The sequence below is a fragment of the Rhodnius prolixus genome, unplaced genomic scaffold (genome assembly GCF_049639745.1).
Source record: "Rhodnius prolixus isolate KJV_2025 unplaced genomic scaffold, Rpr scaffold_19, whole genome shotgun sequence".
Classification (NCBI taxonomy): Eukaryota; Metazoa; Arthropoda; class Insecta; order Hemiptera; family Reduviidae; genus Rhodnius; species Rhodnius prolixus.
In genome coordinates, this window is record NW_027411584.1 from 3,045,216 (window position 1) to 3,058,887 (window position 13,672).

Genomic DNA, 13,672 nt, shown 5'->3' on the forward strand with positions numbered 1-13,672 from the left:
ATACATGAAGAAATTTGGTTGATTTTGTTTTCTTTAAACAATGTAAGCTACCATATTAATTGCTACTTTAAATTTAAATGATTGTAACAATAAATGAAATGTTCAAAGAGGTACATTTATTGTGAGCCCTTCTATGTGCAGGAAGGAAAATGATTATTATTAAATGGAAATAATTTTTTTCTAGAAAATTTATAGGGATTTATAGGCAGCCATTATTCCCTCTAAAGTACCATTTCAGAATGTAAGACTGTGTGTGGTTTATTTTTATGAAGAGTGGTTATACGTCTTGATCGATTTCTAAGTTCGAATGAAATTCCAAAAAGTACAGAATGAATTTTTCACGTTCTTGAGATTTTTTCGAAAATGTCTGTCTTCTAAATTTTTTTCAACACTTTGTATTTATGTTTAAGTTTTTTATTTGAATAATTTAGTATTAAATAACGTTTTGGACATTTTGTGGCGAGTTAAAATGTTTCTGTAAGTCAACAACTCGAGAATATTTAGTAAGAGAAAGTCGAGAGAGGGTTCTCACTTTATTCTTTTAGTTTTAAGTGATGTGATAAATTTTAACTGTATAATGTTAAAAGTCAACAGTATAAGTTGTAAGTTACAAGCAAAGTTATTTATGTAAACTTTGATAAGATAAATACGGGCCCTTAGTTATTTTGGTAATCACAAATTAAGTTACGGTTACCAGAAATCATCAGTTTTCTCCAGCATTGTAAATCAGTGTACCACAAAAACCTACAGGGAAGGGATAGCTGAGAGGTTAGCAATTTCAGGATTACAACGCGGAGATCATGGATCAATCCGCTGCTGGTCCTGAGATTTTCTCTTTCTAGGGAGCTTTTACATCTCACTGCCTAGTGATAATGGATAGTGTTGTCTGTAACAAGAGAACACCGAAAAGAGCTCCGGGCGCCAATAACTTCAGATGTTAACGCGCCTTAAATACAAGAAAAAAAAATACCAAAAAGCTGGAATATTACCAAAGATCTTCAATGTAGGTTAACATTGTTCAGCTTCATCTTCTCCTTGGCCATTTTGAACTATTGTTTTTTAATTCTACGCTATACTCTCAATATTAAGGAGTTATCATGGCTTTCCACTAAATTTTGATTATGAATATCTTAAATTAGTGCTGATTACGATTAATTGATTGCCTATACTTGTAGTTCATAACCGCTAATTAGGTTATCCAGTACAATCAGTAATATAACCTGTATTGTAATCTTCGTAGGTCATCTGCATCTAACAATATAAATTTCCATACGGGTGAGGAGTACTTATTACATGGTTATAAGATTTTTCAAATGTAATACAATATGAGGACGACAATATTACAGTTTGCAGTGTTGATTCTATTACATATAAACTATGTAAAGTGTGAAGCACCTTTAGTGAAATACAAATATGGCACAGTACGAGGTAAATATCAGACAACATTTAGTGGCCGAAAAATTGCCGCATTTCTTGGAGTTCCATATGCCAGTCCTCCAGTTGGAGAGAATAGATTTGAGGTAAAATCCCAATCATTGATTGATCATTTAACCTCTTATATAACCTTACAGTCCAATTTCAAATCTGCCCAGGTTAATGCAGATGTTTTACGGTTGATTTTTCTTAGCCACCCAAAGATGCAGAAAGATTTGAAGGGGAACTGAACGCCACTGAAGTAGTACAAGATTGTCTCCAGTACAGCCAAGCTACTTACAAAACATCCAGTGGTATCTATGGTAATGAAGACTGCCTGTATGCCAATATTTACACACCACAGGTATGAATATACATGTAATAGTTAGAATTTAAAGAAGTTCTCTATCCTTAAGCGTATTCAACAGTAAGTTTTAATACCTGTGTACTGATACCTAATAAAAACGCATGTGTGACTTTATTCTACGAATTGGTCTTTTCGTATAATTCGCGCATCTGTATAATTCAAAGAAGAAAAATCATGAATTTTCAAATTTAATATTTCGACTAAGTGTGCAAAAGACGCAACAATAAAGTTTTAGTCAAATTCTCTTAATCAAAAGCGCCTTATTACTGAAAAAAACAAATTATCCAATTTTTTAGAATGTCTGGAAATGACCCTTATGATTTTTCACTTTTTTCCCTTCCAGATTTTCCCAAAAAATCCATTTGAAGGAAATCCATCTGAGATGAAAGGTATTCAGTCATAAGTAAAACTTCAAACTTGAAGAAAAGTGCTGAGTGGAGGTTTCATTTTATTATGAATTATTAAGTATTTTAGTGTTTTTTCGAAAATTTTTTTTACGATTTTCTTTGAACGTTGTGTGCCTAAAACTCACATTAAAATCCATTAGTTTTGAAACATTTTAATCAGAACTTTATTTAAGCAGGATTAAAGTAGGTAGAGAGTTTAAATGAAGTCCCCCTCTAACGTGCTATTTCACTAGTACTACTATTTTCACATTCATCTAGTATTTACGAGTGTGAAATGTCGAACACTATCAGTTGGGAAAATACCAATTCTCTCGAAGAGTTTTCTGTTTTTTCCTACCAGTTATTAATAAGTTTTATTTGAACATTAAGCACATTTTTGCATTTTCTCGGAGCATCTTCAGCTTCAGAAGAGTCTGTGACGTCAGTATACTACCCGGAAGTCGACAGAAAACTTTCTAGACAAAATACATATTAGCTTAGTTCTCAGTAAGGAATCGGAGCAGACTTCTTTCAAAAGTTACATTTCAGTGTAATATATAGTTTCACAAACTACATAATGGTGGTTAGAATTGAATGTGACTCAAATGTTCGAAGTGATTTATGAGTTAGAACTTTAAGAATAGAAGTGTCTGTTCCAGCAGAATATTTTGTTTCAGCTACCAAAGGAAGAGGGCAGCAAAAAATTGTTGGACGTAGTTGTGTACATCCATGGTGGAGTCTTCATGTTCACTTATGCCCACTACGGACCGAAATATCTACTGGATCAAGATATCGTATTGGTCACCTTTAATTACAGACTCGGACCCTTAGGTATTCATCAATTTCATTTATGCACATTATCTATTTTTGTTCTGATATATTTATTTTTTATTAACAATGAACAAAAAAAAAAAAAAACAGGTTTTCTCAGTACGGAAGATGAAGTGATACCTGGCAATAATGGACTGAAAGATCAATCGAAACTTCTACAGTGGGTGAACGAGAACATCGAATTCTTCGGTGGTAACCCTGCCAGTGTGACCATAGCCGGCACTTCAGCTGGTTCATCTAGTGTCCACTATCATATGATCTCACCATTATCTAAAGGTTAGGTAGTCTTCATTACTATTAATGTGGCGTTAGAAAGTAAAAAGATGATGAAGGTTAAAACAATTTAACCTTGGTTTTTCCTCTTCGGAGAGAAGGGCGGCCTATAATTTGTGAACTAAATCACCCTTCGCTTTCAATGACCTCCATAGAAAAGAACACTATCCAAAACTGAAGAGACATAGAATTCTATGGAGAACCTCTTATCACCTGTGGAACCAAGGCAGGTCTGAGCAAGCCCCTTAATGAGAGCATATGTCCTATACTCCCAAATCTAGTAACTTCACAACATCCTATAGAACATTCATTAGTTGAAAGGCTACTTTTATACTCCATGGGGGTGCATAGTGCATAGGAAGATCTGCTCTCGACGCTGTACTATATACTATGTATAATATGCGCTTGTTGGCTTTAGTTTTTGTTGTAGGCTCAGGGATGCCAAGAACGAGCACCACAAAATCGATAAATTGCGGTAGGCTCTCACTTGATCCTTGCGTTAGGTATCATACACTGAGAATTTTGTTTCTAGCCGCATATTTCGGATTTTTTTAGAAAAATTGCTCTGTTCATTTTCTTTAAACTTTAACCATTAAAAATTGTAACGTAGGAACTTTTTTATTTAAAAGTCTTTGAAGAATAAAGTGCCACTGCAGTAAAGTATGGTTTAGTAATCTATCTTATACATTAAATGTGTTACTAGTATCCTTTGTTTTGAGAAAATTAGTTATCCGGACGCCAGATGTATAGGTTATATTTTTTATTTCATATTAACTCCTTAAATTACCATTAATCACTCATATTTGTAAATGAGTAGTATTCTGTGAATTTAGAGGTAATCAAATATCATGCCACTTGTGTTTTATGGTGGCGCTGCGAACGGCATTAGGTATAACCACTAATAACTGGGACTCACGTCTTCTAGTTTTACACAACAACTGAACATCCAGCCAATTGAAACTTTAAGAATAAAAAAATTTGCATTTTATTAATTTCAAGAAAAGTGTAACATTTTCGTCTTTCTGTTTTCAAATAGGTTTATTCCAAAAAGCTTTCTCCATGAGTGGCTCCACTTTAATACCATGGGCACAAGCTGAACACGCCAACGAAAAGGCTAAGCAAGTTGCAGCTGAGTTGAACTGTCCTGTTGGAAATTCTGTAGAATTGAAAAACTGTTTAAAAGCTGTTGACGGAGTGGCATTGGTGAAAACTGCAAAGTTGTTTATGGTAATTATTGGGTGAATCTCATTAAATTTCTAATGTCCAAAATCCAAAATACTTTTGTCATCCCAATTTCCTTTTTGAATTTCTCTAACTCCAACTCAATTCACGATGCCCTCTAACCAAGTTTTCTTTGCTAAACCTCCTTAATTGAGTAATTTGGATAAAGAGAACATTTCTGATTGACAGTTTCGAAGTTTAAGGATTAAATTTAGTACAATACTTCACCTCAAAAAACATTATATTTGAGGAAAAGTTATTAAATGCAGGGATAAATTTAAAAAATACGCTGGTTTGCGACAATTTTATTAGATGCCTTGCTATAATTAGCATTGGCAGTCTGCATGTTCGTCATTTCGTCTTGAATAATATAAAAAAGTGAATTCAGACTGAACAATTTGTCACCATATGCATTCACATTCAATACTTTGTAATTGAATGTACGATTCGTTCATCAAAGTGTATTTATAAAATAATCAAGAAATCTGTAGTTCTCAGCAAGTATAAGTTAGTACTTAAATAGTTGCAGTCTTAATTAAATCTTTACATTCAATAAACATTACAAGCTCTTGAAGATGATGTTGGAAGTGTGGCCGTTAGCCAGATTTTTTAAATTTTTTAAAAGAAGACTTACATGTCTCTCGCAGACGGCTGTTAAAGGAAAGATAACTTGGGTTTTCAGGTTGTGAACATATTTTTAGGATAACAAACTACACTGGGGATCACGACTTTGAATATAGATGACACTACATATTCCATTTTGGAATAATCACTCGAAAAACCATCTCTTGCAGGCCCACTTTTGGTGGAGTGTGATATTCTTCCAACTTGTAATCCTGGTGAGACATTAGAGATTCTTAAATATTATAGAATCTCAGTTCATCTAATTTTATCAATTGTTTTCAATTTAAAGATTTTAATCTTTAAGTTAGACTATGTCGTTTATAGCTGAATGAAGAAGCTGAATTCTTAGCTGCTAAATACTTTGCACCAGATTTGCGAACAGTGATACTTTATTGCCTTTTGAATCAATTCAGAAAGTGTTTTTTTATTTCTAGCCCTGGCTCTACCTTCCTTTGGCACCTTTTGGACCGGTGGTTGAAGTAAAACACGATTTAGCATTCATCAGTGAACCACCTATTGACTTGATCAAGAAAGGTCAAGTAAATGAAGTGCCCTGGCTGGTTACCATGACATCGTCAGAAGGTTTATACCCTGCTGCAGGTACCAAAACTTTTTCCTTTATTATATTTTTGTTTTGTCAGCTTTGCTCAGTGCATGGCCGAACTTCGGACAGACTTCTCTTAATACAGAAAACACTGTTTGTAATATGACACTGAACTGATAGAAGATCCCAGGAAGAGAAAAACTAACTCACAATCCAGCATAATCAGATAATTTATCAAATACCTATGGGGGAAAAATTAGTAAAAAAATTCCAAGTCGTTTTTTTCCTGGAAATATTTAGGAAAATGAATTGGGTAGTCTCATTGGCGGATTTGAGGTGTGAAATGTAGGCGGAGTTTCGGTGTGGTCAGCTGATGACGTCGTCATGGTTATAGCTACACCAATAAAAGCAGAGTTAGCCAGCGAAATAAATGTGGTACCGTACGTTGGTATTTTTATCTGTATGGTTGATTTATCTATATTATTATGAACGTTATTGATTCTGGATTACAATAGAAGTAGAATGAGGAAAGATCATGCAGGAATAATCTTGGTTCTGGGTGTTTTTAAGACGTTGTTTTTTTTTGTATAATCAGATAGTTTATCAAATACCTATGGGGGAAAAATTAGTAAAAAAAATCCAAGACGTTTTTTTCCAGGAAATATTTAGGAAAATGAATTGGGTAGCCTCATTGGCGGATTTGAGGTGTGAAATGTAGGCGGAGTTTCGGTGTGGTCAGCTGATGACGTCGTCATGGTTATAGCTACACCAATAAAAGCAGAGTTAGCCAGCGAAATAAATGTGGTTCCGTACGTTGGTATTTTTATCTGTATGGTTTATTTATCTATATTATTATGAACGTTATTGATTCTGGATTACATTAGAAGTAGAATGAGGAAAGATCATGCAGGAATAATCTTGGTTCTGGGTGTTTTTAAGACGTTGTTTTTTTTTTGTATAATCAGATAGTTTATCAAATACCTATGGGGGAAAAATTAGTAAAAAAAATCCAAGACGTTTTTTTCCTGGAAATATTTAGGAAAATGAATTGGGTAGTCTCATTGGCGGATTTGAGGTGTGAAATGTAGGCGGAGTTTCGGTGTGGTCAGCTGATGACGTCGTCATGGTTATAGCTACACCAATAAAAGCAGAGTTAGCCAGCGAAATAAATGTGGTACCGTACGTTGGTATTTTTATCTGTATGGTTTATTTATCTATATTATTATGGACGTTATTGATTCTGGATTACAATAGAAGTAGAATGAGGAAAGATCATGCAGGAATAATCTTGGTTCTGGGTGTTTTTAAGACGTTGTTTTTTTTTTGTATAATCAGATAGTTTATCAAATACCTATGGGGGAAAAATTAGTAAAAAAAATCCAAGACGTTTTTTTCCTGGAAATATTTAGGAAAATGAATTGGGTAGTCTCATTGGCGGATTTGAGGTGTGAAATGTAGGCGGAGTTTCGGTGTGGTCAGCTGATGACGTCGTCATAGTTATAGCTACACCAATAAAAGCAGAGTTAGCCAGCGAAATAAATGTGGTACCGTACGTTGGTATTTTTATCTGTATGGTTGATTTATCTATATCATTATGAACGTTATTGATTCTGGATTACAATAGAAGTAGAATGAGGAAAGATCATGCAGGAATAATCTTGGTTCTGGGTGTTTTTAAGACGTTGTTTTTTTTTTGTATAATCAGATAGTTTATCAAATAACTATGGGGGAAAAATTAGTAAAAAAAATCCCAGACGTTTTTTTCCTGGAAATATTTAGGAAAATGAATTGGGTAGTCTCATTGGCGGATTTGAGGTGTGAAATGTAGGCGGAGTTTCGGTGTGGTCAGCTGATGACGTCGTCATGGTTATAGCTACACCAATAAAAGCAGAGTTAGCCAGCGAAATAAATGTGGTTCCGTACGTTGGTATTTTCATCTGTATGGTTTATTTATCTATATTATTATGAACGTTATTGATTCTGGATTACAATAGAAGTAGAATGAGGAAAGATCATGCAGGAATAATTTTGGTTCTGGGTGTTTTTAAGACGTTGTTTTTTTTTTGTATAATCAGATAGTTTATCAAATACCTATGGGGGAAAAATTAGTAAAAAAAATCCAAGACTTTTTTTCCTGGAAATATTTAGGAAAATGAATTGGGTAGTCTCATTGGCGGATTTGAGGTGTGAAATGTAGGCGGAGTTTCGGTGTGGTCAGCTGATGACGTCGTCATGGTTATAGCTACACCAATAAAAGCAGAGTTAGCCAGCGAAATAAATGTGGTACCGTACGTTGGTATTTTTATCTGTATGGTTGATTTATCTATATTATTATGAACGTTATTGATTCTGGATTACATTAGAAGTAGAATGAGGAAAGATCATGCAGGAATAATCTTGGTTCTGGGTGTTTTTAAGACGTTGTTTTTTTTTTGTATAATCAGATAGTTTATCAAATACCTATGGGGGAAAAATTAGTAAAAAAAATCCAAGTCGTTTTTTTCCTGGAAATATTTAGGAAAATGAATTGGGTAGTCTCATTAGCAGATTTGAGGTGTGAAATGTAGGCGGAGTTTCTGTGTGGTCAGCTGATGACGTCGTCATGGTTATAGCTACACCAATAAAAGCAGAGTTAGCCAGCGAAATAAATGTGGTTCCGCACGTTGGTATTTTTATCTGTATGGTTGATTTATCTATATTATTATGAACGTTATTGATTCTGGATTACATTAGAAGTAGAATGAGGAAAGATCATGCAGGAATAATCTTGGTTCTGGGTGTTTTTAAGACGTTGTTTTTTTTTTGTATAATCAGATAGTTTATCAAATACCTATGGGGTAAAAATTAGTAAAAAAAATCCAAGACTTTTTTTCCTGGAAATATTTAGGAAAATGAATTGGGTAGTCTCATTGGCGGATTTGAGGTGTGAAATGTAGGCGGAGTTTCGGCGTGGTCAGCTGATGACGTCGTCATGGTTATAGCTACACCAATAAAAGCAGAGTTAGCCAGCGAAATAAATGTGGTTCCGTACGTTGGTATTTTTATCTGTATGGTTGATTTATCTATATTATTATGAACGTTATTGATTCTGGATTACATTAGAAGTAGAATGAGGAAAGATCATGCAGGAATAATCTTGGTTCTGGGTGTTTTTAAGACGTTGTTTGTGTTTTTTTGTATAATCAGATAGTTTATCAAATACCAATGGGGGAAAAATTAGTAAAAAAAATCCAAGACGTTTTTTTCCTGGAAATATTTAAGAAAATGAATTGGGTAGTCTCATTGGCGGATTTGAGGTGTGAAATGTAGGCGGAGTTTCGGTGTGGTCAGCTGATGACGTCGTCATGGTTATAGCTACACCAATAAAAGCAGAGTTAGCCAGCGAAATAAATGTGGTTCCGTACGTTGGTATTTTTATCTGTATGGTTTATTTATCTATATTATTATGAACGTTATTGATTCTGGATTACAATAGAAGTAGAATGAGGAAAGATCATGCAGGAATAATTTTGGTTCTGGGTGTTTTTAAGACGTTGTTTTTTTTTTGTATAATCAGATAGTTTATCAAATACCTATGGGGGAAAAATTAGTAAAAGAAATCCAAGTCGTTTTTTTCCTGGAAATATTTAGGAAAATGAATTGGGTAGTCTCATTAGCAGATTTGAGGTGTGAAATGTAGGCGGAGTTTCGGTGTGGTCTGCTGATGACGTCGTCATGGTTATAGCTACACCAATAAAAGCAGAGTTAGCCAGCGAAATAAATGTGGTTCCGTACGTTGGTATTTTTATCTGTATGGTTGATTTATCTATATTATTATGAACGTTATTGATTCTGGATTACAATAGAAGTAGAATGAGGAAAGATCATGCAGGAATAATTTTGGTTCTGGGTGTTTTTAAGACGTTGTTTTTTTTTGTATAATCAGATAGTTTATCAAATACCTATGGGGGAAAAATTAGTAAAAAAAATCCAAGACGTTTTTTTCCTGGAAATATTTAAGAAAATGAATTGGGTAGTCTCATTGGCGGATTTGAGGTGTGAAATGTAGGCGGAGTTTCGGTGTGGTCAGCTGATGACGTCGTCATGGTTATAGCTACACCAATAAAAGCAGAGTTAGCCAGCGAAATAAATGTGGTACCGTACGTTTGTATTTTTATCTGTATGGTTTATTTATCTATATTATTATGAACGTTATTGATTCTGGATTACATTAGAAGTAGATTGAGGAAAGATCATGCAGGAATAATCTTGGTTCTGGGTGTTTTTAAGACGTTGTTTTTTTTTTTGTATAATCAGATAGTTTATCAAATACCTATGGGGGAAAAATTAGTAAAAAAAATCCAACTCGTTTTTTTCCTGGAAATATTTAGGAAAATGAATTGGGTAGTCTCATTAGCAGATTTGAGGTGTGAAATGTAGGCGGAGTTTCGGTGTGGTCAGCTGATGACGTCGTCATGGTTATAGCTACACCAATAAAAGCAGAGTTAGCCAGCGAAATAAATGTGGTACCGTACGTTGGTATTTTTATCTGTATGGTTGATTTATCTATATTATTATGAACGTTATTGATTCTGGATTACATTAGAAGTAGAATGAGGAAAGATCATGCAGGAATAATCTTGGTTCTGGGTGTTTTTAAGACGTTGTTTTTTTTTTGTATAATCAGATAGTTTATCAAATACCTATGGGGGAAAAATTAGTAAAAAAAATCCAAGTCGTTTTTTTCCTGGAAATATTTAGGAAAATGAATTGGGTAGTCTCATTAGCAGATTTGAGGTGTGAAATGTAGGCGGAGTTTCGGTGTGGTCTGCTGATGACGTCGTCATGGTTATAGCTACACCAATAAAAGCAGAGTTAGCCAGCGAAATAAATGTGGTTCCGTACGTTGGTATTTTTATCTGTATGGTTGATTTATCTATATTATTATGAACGTTATTGATTCTGGATTACAATAGAAGTAGAATGAGGAAAGATCATGCAGGAATAATTTTGGTTCTGGGTGTTTTTAAGACGTTGTTTTTTTTTGTATAATCAGATAGTTTATCAAATACCTATGGGGGAAAAATTAGTAAAAAAAATCCAAGACGTTTTTTTCCTGGAAATATTTAGGAAAATGAATTGGGTAGTCTCATTGGCGGATTTGAGGTGTGAAATGTAGGCGGAGTTTCGGTGTGGTCAGCTGATGACGTCGTCATAGTTATAGCTACACCAATAAAAGCAGAGTTAGCCAGCGAAATAAATGTGGTACCGTACGTTGGTATTTTTATCTGTATGGTTGATTTATCTATATCATTATGAACGTTATTGATTCTGGATTACAATAGAAGTAGAATGAGGAAAGATCATGCAGGAATAATCTTGGTTCTGGGTGTTTTTAAGACGTTGTTTTTTTTTTGTATAATCAGATAGTTTATCAAATAACTATGGGGGAAAAATTAGTAAAAAAAATCCCAGACGTTTTTTTCCTGGAAATATTTAGGAAAATGAATTGGGTAGTCTCATTGGCGGATTTGAGGTGTGAAATGTAGGCGGAGTTTCGGTGTGGTCAGCTGATGACGTCGTCATGGTTATAGCTACACCAATAAAAGCAGAGTTAGCCAGCGAAATAAATGTGGTTCCGTACGTTGGTATTTTCATCTGTATGGTTTATTTATCTATATTATTATGAACGTTATTGATTCTGGATTACAATAGAAGTAGAATGAGGAAAGATCATGCAGGAATAATTTTGGTTCTGGGTGTTTTTAAGACGTTGTTTTTTTTTTGTATAATCAGATAGTTTATCAAATACCTATGGGGGAAAAATTAGTAAAAAAAATCCAAGACTTTTTTTCCTGGAAATATTTAGGAAAATGAATTGGGTAGTCTCATTGGCGGATTTGAGGTGTGAAATGTAGGCGGAGTTTCGGTGTGGTCAGCTGATGACGTCGTCATGGTTATAGCTACACCAATAAAAGCAGAGTTAGCCAGCGAAATAAATGTGGTACCGTACGTTGGTATTTTTATCTGTATGGTTGATTTATCTATATTATTATGAACGTTATTGATTCTGGATTACATTAGAAGTAGAATGAGGAAAGATCATGCAGGAATAATCTTGGTTCTGGGTGTTTTTAAGACGTTGTTTTTTTTTTGTATAATCAGATAGTTTATCAAATACCTATGGGGGAAAAATTAGTAAAAAAAATCCAAGTCGTTTTTTTCCTGGAAATATTTAGGAAAATGAATTGGGTAGTCTCATTAGCAGATTTGAGGTGTGAAATGTAGGCGGAGTTTCTGTGTGGTCAGCTGATGACGTCGTCATGGTTATAGCTACACCAATAAAAGCAGAGTTAGCCAGCGAAATAAATGTGGTTCCGCACGTTGGTATTTTTATCTGTATGGTTGATTTATCTATATTATTATGAACGTTATTGATTCTGGATTACATTAGAAGTAGAATGAGGAAAGATCATGCAGGAATAATCTTGGTTCTGGGTGTTTTTAAGACGTTGTTTTTTTTTTGTATAATCAGATAGTTTATCAAATACCTATGGGGTAAAAATTAGTAAAAAAAATCCAAGACTTTTTTTCCTGGAAATATTTAGGAAAATGAATTGGGTAGTCTCATTGGCGGATTTGAGGTGTGAAATGTAGGCGGAGTTTCGGCGTGGTCAGCTGATGACGTCGTCATGGTTATAGCTACACCAATAAAAGCAGAGTTAGCCAGCGAAATAAATGTGGTTCCGTACGTTGGTATTTTTATCTGTATGGTTGATTTATCTATATTATTATGAACGTTATTGATTCTGGATTACATTAGAAGTAGAATGAGGAAAGATCATGCAGGAATAATCTTGGTTCTGGGTGTTTTTAAGACGTTGTTTGTGTTTTTTTGTATAATCAGATAGTTTATCAAATACCAATGGGGGAAAAATTAGTAAAAAAAATCCAAGACGTTTTTTTCCTGGAAATATTTAAGAAAATGAATTGGGTAGTCTCATTGGCGGATTTGAGGTGTGAAATGTAGGCGGAGTTTCGGTGTGGTCAGCTGATGACGTCGTCATGGTTATAGCTACACCAATAAAAGCAGAGTTAGCCAGCGAAATAAATGTGGTTCCGTACGTTGGTATTTTTATCTGTATGGTTTATTTATCTATATTATTATGAACGTTATTGATTCTGGATTACAATAGAAGTAGAATGAGGAAAGATCATGCAGGAATAATTTTGGTTCTGGGTGTTTTTAAGACGTTGTTTTTTTTTTGTATAATCAGATAGTTTATCAAATACCTATGGGGGAAAAATTAGTAAAAGAAATCCAAGTCGTTTTTTTCCTGGAAATATTTAGGAAAATGAATTGGGTAGTCTCATTAGCAGATTTGAGGTGTGAAATGTAGGCGGAGTTTCGGTGTGGTCTGCTGATGACGTCGTCATGGTTATAGCTACACCAATAAAAGCAGAGTTAGCCAGCGAAATAAATGTGGTTCCGTACGTTGGTATTTTTATCTGTATGGTTGATTTATCTATATTATTATGAACGTTATTGATTCTGGATTACAATAGAAGTAGAATGAGGAAAGATCATGCAGGAATAATTTTGGTTCTGGGTGTTTTTAAGACGTTGTTTTTTTTTGTATAATCAGATAGTTTATCAAATACCTATGGGGGAAAAATTAGTAAAAAAAATCCAAGACGTTTTTTTCCTGGAAATATTTAAGAAAATGAATTGGGTAGTCTCATTGACGGATTTGAGGTGTGAAATGTAGGCGGAGTTTCGGTGTGGTCAGCTGATGACGTCGTCATGGTTATAGCTACACCAATAAAAGCAGAGTTAGCCAGCGAAATAAATGTGGTACCGTACGTTTGTATTTTTATCTGTATGGTTTATTTATCTATATTATTATGAACGTTATTGATTCTGGATTACATTAGAAGTAGATTGAGGAAAGATCATGCAGGAATAATCTTGGTTCTGGGTGTTTTTAAGACGTTGTTTTTTTTTTTGTATAATCAGATAGTTTATCAAATACC

At 34.2% G+C, this 13,672-nt stretch overlaps 1 protein-coding gene across 4 annotated transcripts in view; it reads left to right on the top strand.

Annotated features, from left to right (window-relative positions):
- The first annotated feature begins 24 nt into the window (after positions 1-24).
- LOC141448352 (venom carboxylesterase-6-like) overlaps positions 25-13,672 on the top strand; it is a 33,222-nt gene continuing 19,574 nt past the window's right edge. The window contains exons 1-7 of one of the 4 annotated variants that reach the window (XM_074116693.1): positions 25-42; positions 1,241-1,520; positions 1,628-1,777; positions 2,844-2,997; positions 3,088-3,273; positions 4,307-4,497; positions 5,550-5,715. In XM_074116693.1, the coding sequence (XP_073972794.1) occupies positions 1,326-1,520; positions 1,628-1,777; positions 2,844-2,997; positions 3,088-3,273; positions 4,307-4,497; positions 5,550-5,715 (1,042 nt within the window). In that variant the 5' untranslated portion in view covers positions 25-42; positions 1,241-1,325. Of the gene's footprint in view, positions 43-236; positions 603-1,240; positions 1,521-1,627; positions 1,778-2,843; positions 2,998-3,087; positions 3,274-4,306; positions 4,498-5,549; positions 5,716-13,672 lie in introns of those variants that run through there. The other 3 variants (XM_074116692.1, XM_074116690.1, XM_074116691.1) reach the window with 3 other exon arrangements.